General features: G+C 41.7%; 1 protein-coding gene and 1 pseudogene across 1 annotated transcript; one reads left to right on the plus strand and one right to left on the minus strand.

Moving 5' to 3' along the window:
* Positions 1-725: 725 nt before the first annotated feature.
* On the plus strand, positions 726-2,571 carry LOC106607038 (transcription factor jun-B). The gene has a single exon (XM_014203598.2). The coding sequence runs from the start codon at positions 1,089-1,091 to the stop codon at positions 2,061-2,063; it is 975 nt and encodes a 324-aa protein (XP_014059073.1). The 5' UTR covers positions 726-1,088; the 3' UTR covers positions 2,064-2,571.
* Positions 2,572-5,143: 2,572 nt separating this feature from the next.
* LOC106607009 (peroxiredoxin-like) lies at positions 5,144-8,655 on the minus strand (annotated as a pseudogene).
* Positions 8,656-11,206: the final 2,551 nt, after the last annotated feature.

The raw sequence follows: 11,206 nt of genomic DNA on the forward strand, positions 1-11,206 counted from the left end.
ACATTTGCACAATGAACAATCAAATATAATTTCAGCGGAACATTAGGCTAATAGTTATCCCTGCTACATGCAATTCATCAAACAAACTTGCTGTAAAATTAACAAGTGAATTGCAACTCATTTTATAGGCCTACACAATATGGCGTCCACATAATATGTAGGCCGAGGCAGCGCAGCTCAGCGTCTGATGGACAATGCCTATCAATTTGTAACAATGTAACAACATGGACCGTGCAACATCACAGTAACGTAGTCTACTGTAGTTATAATATAACAGTCAGATAACAAATCAACGTATATCAACAGCCTACGAACATGTTGACAAATTAGTCTGCACAGCGATTTCAATAAATTAGGTGAAGAATGTATCGAAGTATATTCTTAATCCAGCCCTGCTTCACTCTTCACTTTTCTTGCCTACGCGAGCGTGTTAACGATCAGTTTACAATCAAAGTAGTTCCTGGCAATCGCGTCATAAGCCTGACATTATGTTGTTGGGCGTGCACAAATTGCTTCTATCCAATCAATTCCCTTTGCCAATCTTGACAGAATGTGTGTGGGCTGATTCGTTTTGCATGGCCAGTGCTCCGGGTGGGTGGAGATTTCGTTTATGGACCAATGGAATAGTCTAAAATATACAGACTCCGCTCACTCAGGGCACCGGGCCATGCAACACGAACTACCCCAATGTTTGGCGTGTATATAAAACGGCATGTTACCAGCTGCTCACTCAGAGTGAATTTCTCGCATAGAACAACATACCCTGAACGCAACCTTATGCGTGCGTATAAAGTTTAGTTTTTTCTTATACAAGGTTGAAAAAGATAGTTCAAGACATTGGATCACGTCAATACTGCGGTCATTCATCTGTTGACAGCTTTCATCGACCACTGCTCTGTTCTACATCTTGGATTTTCCCTCACACTTTTAGAAGTGAAATTCTTTTTAGTTCTGAACTTGGGTTATTGCTGAAAAAGAGGGGTGCTTGCGTTGATGCGTAGGCCTACTTTTTGCTGACACCGTCATTTGTTGACAAATATCCTGAGACTGTTAAAACACAACTGGTAAGCTCACTTTCCTACGACTTTATGTCTACAAAAATGGAGCAGCCTTTTTATCATGACGACTCTTTTATCTCGGCTTATGGCCACTCTGATGCTGCATTGCACGACTACAAACTCCTAAAGCAGAATATGAACTTGACAGAGCCATATCGCAACCTCAAGTCTGACTTGTACCAAGCAGCGCACCAGGACGTCGGGTCACTGAAGCTTGCTTCCCCTGAACTCGAAAGGCTTATCATCCAAAACAGTAACGGTATAATTACTACTCCCACCCCAGGCCAGTACTTCTACAACCGGAGCATCACCGATGAGCAGGAGGGTTTTGCGGAGGGCTTCGTGAAAGCCCTGGACGAGCTCCACAAGATAAACCATATGCCCATGGCCCCGCCCAACGTGTCTATTGGAGCGGGTGGTGTGACGACCTGTTCGGCGGCGGCCTCTAGTGTCTTCGGCTCCTCCTTGCAGCCCGAGCCTCCAATCTACACAACACTGAACGCTTATTGCCCAAACACTAACCTCTCTTCCGCATCCAGTTACCCCAGTACCACCATCAACTACTTGCCGCCGCACCACCAGCAGAGCCATCACCAACAGACCTCGACGCACGCGTCACACCCCTTTCAGTACTCTCTACCTGGCGCTGGGGTCCATCCACAGCGCCTTGTGGCTTTCAAAGAAGAACCACAAACCGTCCCTGATCTACACAGCAGCGACGGTTCCCCGCCAATGTCCCCAATCGACATGGAAAACCAAGAGATAATCAAGGCCGAGCGGAAGCGGCTTAGAAACCGACTAGCGGCAACCAAATGCCGGCGCCGCAAACTGGAGCGCATCTCCCGACTGGAGGACAAGGTGAAAGTTCTGAAGTCGGACAATGCTGGGCTCTCCAGCACAGCGACTGTGCTTCGTGAACAAGTCGCCCAGCTCAAACAGAAAGTCCTGACACATGTAAGCAGCGGCTGTCAGCTGATGTTGACGAGTAAAATGGAGGCATTTTAAATGGAGAGGCGCGGGCATTACGCAGAGTAATTCATGATTTAGAAGTGACAACACTGGAGGAATGTTCTACATGAACAGCACTGGAAGAGGCCATATAACGGCAGGCTATTGTTGGTAATGACAATACGGCCGCAGGCTGTGTGTAGGCTGCTCTCATTTCGGGTAAAAGACCGACAAATGGTACTTCCGGATGCTGGACACCGCACAAGGGACCATATAATCCAAATACATGACAACAGGAACAGCATCCAGACTGAACATAGACACTGACACTGAGTGACTAGAAAAACAAACCAGAGACCACTTGATAGGCTGGTTTTGATACCTAGTCAATGGAAATGTTATTGTATTGTTTGTAATTTTGCATATCGTCATGCAATGCTGCATTCATTAAATGTTTAAGTTATTGTTTGCCAGGTTGATCCTGACAAATTAATATTTTGTCATGTTTACAATGTATTTTTTATTTGTGCGATGTATATTTAAGTAAAGTCTCTTATCAAAACGATTTTGGCTTCATGTTTGTCTATTGTCATTATGCCATTCATGGTGTTTCATAAAAATGCAACGTAGAAATGATATTGGTCGTTGAAGTATGATGGCTATATGCGCAGAGGATTTTACACATTTACTACAGTCTAGTGTTATGCATAAACAACAACCTTAAGCGTGTGACTTAAATGGCTAGTTTTCATTGAAGATGGGTTTAGGTCATGCTCCTTTACAGTGAGATTCGATGCTATTAGACTACATTCAGGCCTTCATGTCCAGAACGTCAGCGCGTTACCTTTTACGCACAGCGTGTCCATATAAGGACTCTTCTGGTAGAGATTACGTCACTGAGCGCAGCTTTCTGGGAACTCCCGCCTTCCTTGCAAATTGGTTTCATTCCACTTCATTTAACACTTTGTATCAATAAGATGGTTTGGCACAACGGAATTTCCAATATTATTATTGAAACTAAGCTGGCGCATAGGGTAATAATTAAGAACTGAGCTAAGGAGCATAATAATGGGAAACAAACTTTGATCAGATATGAACTTGGCACAGTCATAATTTCGCATGGGTTATCAAATGACTACGGACAAGGTTCAGCCACTAACTTTTCTTGACTATTTTAAATTACAGTATATTGTATATTCATTTTTCATATGGCATGAAGTGGTCAACCACTTGACAAAAATATTCAAAATCGTCCCATATTCAAGGTGTCTGTCCTCAGTCCAATTCTCTAGTTGAATCATCTATTTGTATAAAGACTTATGTCCAATGGCCACCAGCTCATTCTGGGCACATTGTTTCCCATGATGCCTAGCCAGGGTAACTAAACATGGTGGTTGCGTACACACCACAGTTAAGACAGATTTGGGTCTTATATTTGAATGAGTGCACATGGAAGTGACAGTGGCCTTTGGAATGCCGGGGGTGTTTAAAGATGCCACACCGCTTGGCAGAGCAGTAGACGCGAGTGGGCATCTGGTGTGTGAGCGCATCTGTGTGTATGGATGGGTTGGGTTGGCATTGCCAAGGACAAGAACATTGTGGGGACATCAGAAAAATATGTGAGGCCCTGTTCTCTTTGAATTGAGTCAGGGATATGGGAAAAGTCCCAGTAAAGTTGAGTTAATTGAAGATTAGTCATCATACATTAACTTCTTATCTAAACATTTTTTTAAATTCAAGCCCTTCAAAGTTGGCATCAGTTGCAACTCCTGTTGTTGTGCGGTCTTTGGCAGACAGAGGAGTTATTGAGTATGCACAAGCTGCTCTCAGAAAAACAGGAGGGGAATTCTGTCCTGTTAAGCAGTTAATGATGTAGGCTACAGCAGCCAGCTCGGCAAACAACCCAGCCAGCCTGCTCTCCACAACCTTCAGCACACTTGAGAAGAAAGTAAAAGAAAACCACTTCAAAAGAATCGCTGAACGCTGGGGTTTTGACACACTTTCTCACCTCAGCCGTTTTGGAGAGAGGTTAAAACTTTATTTTTTTTATGCCCCAATATGGAAAATATCAGCTACGACACCTACGTGTACTCCATTTCTGTATCTTTCAGTTTAGATAGTCCTACTAGTATTCATAAAAACAAGTGCAGTTTCCACCGTTTCTGTGTTTTAGTACAAAAATCTTGTGTAAGATTTATTTTTATTTTGTTATAACACATACATAATTAAAATGTGACAGTCAAGAGCAAAGGTGTCCTAATTGAACCCTTTTCTCTCCTATACCAATTTCATGTACTCTTCTATTGTTTTCACTTCTCGACACATTGGTGGGAGTGTAAATGTTCCATTGCCAGATGGAACCAATGTTTTTTGGATACTTGATTTCTCAGATCCCACCAAGGGGGAAATACATAAAAACATGGAGTTAACATGGTTATTTATGTATAGGCCTACACAACATGTATAAATACACACGCACAACCTGCCCATTTCAGCTTCTCGCTACCACAGCCCACAACCAACAGTGTCTGTGGGAACATCTGTGATGCAAGTGATGACGTATGAAGATCTGGGGTGGGTTTATTTTCCTCCCCTCTAGCCCCCTTTCACTCCTACAGGCATCACTCTCTCGCTCCATCTCCCACATTTCTCTCGCATCATACATATTCCTCCCACCTCACCATGGCCATCTGAGCTTCTTTCAATAATTACATAACTAATTTCCGAAGACATTTAGGCCTACGTAGGACAATGCAGACTGAATGGGATTTTGCATGCTGAATGTCTATGTAAAGGCGACATGGTTCTTCAATATGTATCGTCTAAAACGCTACTACAAACTTTTTCCATCTAAAACCGAGGGAGGTAATCCCATAATCTTTTAAAGACAGTCAATTTGTGATAAGTAGTGGTCTACATAATGTCTGGTTTCTCAGTCCCATGTGTCACCAGAGGAGTAAGTTAAGTTGTAATAGAATGGAGTTGATATGCAGTGTACACTGTGCAGCTCACCATTAATGACCTCTGGAACACAGGGAACAGATTATAACCTCTTCTGAGACATGCAGGGCTCACTATCACCCTGGGATATACAAGAAGCAGTTTGGTCATAACAAGTGGGGTCATTCAAAAATAGAGAATGTTTATAATATATTATAATATAAAACCTTTAAAAGGGCAACTACACTTCCTGATCAGGCCTCGTTTTCGATTAGGTTAATTAAGAAATGCTTGCGGCCATGACTGAATTCAAAACATGAGTTGATATCAGGGTGTGGTTTGATGTGGGTGTCTTGTGTGTGTGTGTGTGTGTGTTCGCAGGTGGGAAGAGTTAACCAAACTATTTTGCCAATTAGCTTCAGCCGACTGGTGTCCGACTGTGGCAAAGTTGGTTTGACCTTGGATAGCCTATCTCCAGGGCAAGTTGGGGACTGTCAATGAATTACACAATGTAAATGCGAATATTTTCATGTTGTACACCTTTTAGTTCTCATCATGTTTTACATTTTTGTATTATCATTTCTACAATTTATAGTTGGTTTGATGTGTTTAAGTCATTGAAATTTGCAGCTATTGGAATTTTTACACATTGTCCCATGTACATTGTGTAATTTAGCAATGGCCCCTAACTAGCCCCATTGGTACAGTATATCCAAAGTCAACCCAAGCACAGGCATTACAATCTGGTCACATACAGCTGCACTCCGAATTAATGATTACTTGGTGCTGCCAGCTGTGAGCAGGATTGAAACAAACCCAACCTTCATTTACATTGTGATGCAGTCACGACCACAAGTCCCACAAAAGTCCGTTTTGGATGAGGCTATGACCAAAATTATCCTATTTACACATTATACTAAATTTAGACAGTAGAATAAATGTTTCTGACTCAATGCCACATAGGCTGTTTTCTAAATGAGAAGTTGTTTTTTAGGGGCAGTTGCTCTTTAAGACTAATTTGTTTGTATTGTATCAATTAACAAAACCTATACAAAACCAGTCTTCCAGAAAAACAGGGACATTGCTTGTTGAATGTGTGCATAGCACCATCTAGTGGTTAGTAACTAAAGCTTACTATTAACTCTAGACCAGTGTTCATGTCATATTCCAATATAAAAGTACTGAATAAAACACTTGGTTTTAAACTATATTTTCTTTAAAAAGGCAAAAGCAACTTCCAAATGCCTCATCACTACAAAACTAGAGAACAATTTAGCTAAAAATTCAGCTTTTCTATTAACATTCCAGTTCATCAACAAAATACTCACATGGCACTGTTTGAATTGTAATCAAATCAAATGTTATTTGTCACATGCACCGAATACAACAGGTGTAGACCTTACAGTGAAATGCTTAATTAAAAGCCCTTAACCAACAATACAGTTTTAATAAAAATAAGTGTTAAGTAAAAGTTAGGTAAGTATATTAAAAAAAATCATTAGAGAACAGCAGTAAAATAAGCCCCATGATGGAATCAACATCAAGCCTAATACACAAATAATATATCATTTTCAAAAAACACATCCCCACTGACAGTGTAGTTTACACAGAATCAATGCGATCAGCAGACTCAGTCAGTCAGTGATCCAGCTAACAACAGCAAGTGCTCAGTTAGTACGCTGTATAGACGTAGCACCTCTAAGGAGGTGTGGATGGATCAGTTCTCTTTGTAGAAAAACTCCTTGCTCTTCTGGATGACCGGGTCTCCATCCTGCTGGGCACGCTGTAAAGAGAAACAAGTCACACATCTGCCCTGTGACCATACACTGTATATCAAACACATTTGCTCACTAAATGTACTGTATATTCTAATAAGAATTGGAACTGAGCTGAAGAGGGGCAAGAGGTCAAGTAGCACTAGAGTGCATACAATGGAGGTCTATTGGTGCCTAACAATATGAGTCTCCTGCCATGTCCTGAGATGTCAGCACATCCTACTCTAAATCCCCAACCTGCTCTCTGTCCCCTCCTCCTCTCACCCTCTCCAAACTTGTCAGTGTGCTGGAAGGCCTGCACCAGGCGCAGTGTCTCATCCACAGAGCACGCCACTGGCAGGTCGTTGATGGGGATCTGCCTTAGGATGCCTATGTCATAAATCACAAACAGACCTCTGGACAGTAGGGAGGAAGGTTAGAAAAGGTTTAGGGCTGAGCACTGTATAAAGGTCAGTAAATGGGCAGCTGTGAGTGAGAGAGAGAGAGAATAGGATTATAAGACTTGTCCCAGAGCTTGGTAACAGACCTGTAGGCTATTCCCTCATCCTCCTTCAGCACTCCGTAGTCCCTGGAGATGGCCTGGGTGGGGTCAGCCAGCAGAGGGATCTTCATAGGGCCCAGACCTCCCTGTTTCTTCTCTGTGTTGATCCTGCACAGGAGGGGGAGCGAGATAATCACTATTACACACACAATAAATACAGGACTGTAGGCAAATGCACTGGACGCCTGCATGATTATTGATTACTTGAACAGTGGCCGCTACACATCTGCTGTGTATCTGGAGCTGCAAACCGACTCAGTCAGTCTTCCAGGGTTTTATCACAGCTATACAGGCTGACAGGAGAAGCTTAACTCTGGGCAGGGTGGGGCTTCAGGACCCTATGCAGCCTAGTGCATTTACTTCCTGGATACCTCTTCACAAACATGAAAATGATTATCTAACAATAGCCACAAGTTGGGATATTAAATTAGATATACGCAGCAATATGCAAAATAATGAAATAAAAACAGATTATACAGAAGGACAGTAGAGGACAAGATTCTGGTTTGTTTTCCTATATCAGTATTTCCATATATGACCCTAGTATAGATAATGGTCTCACCAGGCCAGGTGACTGAAGTGGGAGTCTGTAGAGGCTGCTAGGATCTCAGTCACTCTTCCTGAACTCCTCAGCACGTTCACTGAAGGCCACAATCTCAGTGGGGCAAACAAAGGTGAAGTCCAGCAGGTAGAAAAACAGCACCACATACTTCCCTTAGGGAGAAAAGACAAATGGGATTTCAAAAGTATTGCATACGGTTTATGGTAATTTGCCAAATAGTTAAAAATCTGCTTCCATGACTTAACCTCAACACCATGGGATGTGTATAGCTAAGCAGAGATTTAAGTCTGAGAAATGTTGAGTTTGAATGTACTTTTTGTGTTTGTGTGTAGTTGATTTCACACCAAAGCGAAGCCTCTGTAGTAGGACAGCATGACCTCTTTGAACTGTCCGTCCACTACGGCTGTAGCAGTGAACTCTGGGGCTGGCTGGCCACTCTGATTCACCTGACGTGAATCAGAGTGGAAAACCTTGGTTAGCGGAATTACAGGCCAATAGACTTAATATTTCAAGAAGGGCATTCATTGAGCTTAAAAGTGTAATTCATGATTGAGTACTATAAGCTTAGCCACATTGGCAAAAATGAAAGTGTGTGGACTAAGAAAGCTGACATTTGGATTTCTTGAGACATGACAACCTGTTGTTGAGAGTCAGTAATCTTTGACAACACTATTGTCTGCCTCAAAACACTTGAGCACATGCCTGAAGCACATGACACACTGCACAGTCATGCTTGAGGTTGAGGAATGGGTTTCTTTGTAAAGTTCTCATGCAACCTCTCAATGAAGGACACCATAATATTTACACACAAGCTTGTTTTCAAGTACCCATTGCTGCGACGATAGGACAGTTCACTGAACTCACTGCTCCAAAGGGGAACTCTAAGCTGCAGATAATGACCTTGAGAAAAATGTACTTAAAACATGATATAACAGAGGGGTATTATAATCATATCCAATGTATTATTAACTCACATCACATTTTTATTCTATCAATCTACTGCATTCCAAACATTGTAAGATAAAAGTAGTCTACAATAGCCTAATAAAATAACACTGCAGTTCACACACAGACAACCAAACTAACTTAGGCTGTCTGATCTATTGCCCCTCTCTACAGTGTGGCCTACTCTACCTAGTCTGTCAGCAGTTTAATAGTGTCCGTTTGACTGTCAGTAGAGTGTAGAGGTACATATGTTATGGCTACTTTCTCAGGTCACTGCCACTGCCACAAGTAAGAAGAAATAGTACAGGTGTCTGAGTTTGTGTCAAAGAAAGTGAACAATTAAGTGGTAACAGATTGACTAGGCCATTACGGCTGTCAGAACACGGACATAGTAATAAAGTTGATCAACAACTGACCAGTAACTAAAAGCTGAGGAGAAGCAAATCCCGCGAGAATAGGCTTTCTCAGCTTTCTCTAAGTGAAGAATTTGATTGACGTTATCAATCGCGGAAAATGTATATCACAGTTTCAAGCAGACTAGGCCGAGGTTTGAGAAGTCAATGAGAGAACTGAAAAGTTCTTCCTTAGTTGTTAATTTTCTAAATCTAAGGGCACAACCTAGATTCGAGTCAGTGTCTTAAGTAGTTTAACATATTATTACCTGAACTTCGTGAAAGTGTCGAACTGACACGTTTACATTTTCGTCAAAAACAACTTTATATCCAAGGTGTGCCTTTGAACTGACGGCATGCACATGCGCAGTTTGGCGCGAGAAGAGCGTTAGACCCGGTTTCTGCGCATGAGCTTAGCTAGCAAATGTCGCCATGATAATCGCCTACAAGCGTGATCGGGATTTCTATTGGAGAAGTGTTTTCTGCCTATCTTCCTACTGTAGGTTACTGTCTTTTGGGGGGATATGCCGCACTCATCCTAATCGGTAATAGGAAACTCGGAAATGTCCGACATGCTGATTCGTTGAACGCAACATGTGTATAACTACAACTACATTGAACAAAAATATGAATGCAACATTTAAAGTGTTGGTCCCATGTTTCATTGGCTGAAATAAAAAATACCAGAAAACGTCTATGCCGCCCAAACAAGTCAAGCCGAAGTCAAGGACCGATAGGATAGTCAGTTTTATGAGGGTATGTTTGGCAGCATGAGTGAATGATGCTTTGTTGCGAAATAGGAAGCCGATTCTAGATTTAATTTTGAATTCGAGATGCTTAATGTGAGTCTGGAAAGAGAGTTGACAGTCTAACCAGACACCTAGGTATTTGTAGTTGTCCACGTATTCTAAGTCAGAACCATCCAGAGTAGTGATGCTAGACGTGCGGGCAGCGATCGGTTGAGGAGCATGCATTTAGTTTTACTTGCATTTAAGAACAGTTGGAGGCCACGGAAGGAGTGTTGTATGGCATTGAAGCTCATCTGGAGGTTTGTTAACACAGTGTCCAAAGAAGGGCCAGTACCGAATGGTGTTGTCTGCATAGAGGTGGATCAGAGTATCACCAGCTACAAGAGCGACATCATTGATGTATACAGAGAAAAGAGTCGGCCCAAGAATTGAACCCTGTGGCACCTCCATAGACTGCCACAGGTCCGGACAACAGGCCCTCCGATTTGACACACTGAACTCTATCTGAGAAGTAGTTGGTGAACCAGGCGAGGCAGTCATTTGAGAAACTAAGGCTATTGAGTCTGCCGATAAGAATGCTGTGATTGACAGAGTCGAAGGCCTTGGCCAGGTCGATGAAGACGGCTGCACAGTATTGTCTGTGTCTTCAGTTAAGATGATTTGTTTTAAATAGCCTATGTGATCTATAGGCTTAGAGAGCTTCATACGCCGTTTATTAGAATTGTGTTGTTTGAATAGTGTGAGAAGACCACAACATTGGTGAGAATCACAATATAGGGTACAACTTAAATTCTAACTCTTAAATGCATACTTCGGTATTTTGGCAGAGTCAAATGAACTCGTGGATACCATTTTTATGCCTCTGTGTTCAGAATAAAGGAAGTTAAGAGGTAGTTTCGCAAGCCAATGCTAACTAGCGTAAGGTCAATGACTGTAAGTCTATGGGTATCTGCTAACATGCAGTAACCTATATTGGATGTACAATTTTCAATTACAGCACTATTTAATCTGCAGTTATTATTCTGTTATTTATTCTGTTACCAATAATATTTAGCTGTTAATAGTGTCTTCTGATTACAATTATCATGTTTCATCTTTGAACTTTTAGAACAGACACTTCAAAACCTTATTCCATATGATTTATTTTTTGACTGTCTTTTTTGTTGTTGCCATTTATGAATGTGTAATTCAGTGTGTTTCTATGGGCTATAGTAGTAAAGGCCAAATTCAATATAAAATTCTTAATCAAATAGCAAAATGATCCATGGTATCAGCGGCTTAGACCTTTAAGAAATA

The sequence above is a fragment of the Salmo salar genome, chromosome ssa03, assembly GCF_905237065.1.
Source record: "Salmo salar chromosome ssa03, Ssal_v3.1, whole genome shotgun sequence".
NCBI classification, from domain to species: Eukaryota; Metazoa; Chordata; class Actinopteri; order Salmoniformes; family Salmonidae; genus Salmo; species Salmo salar.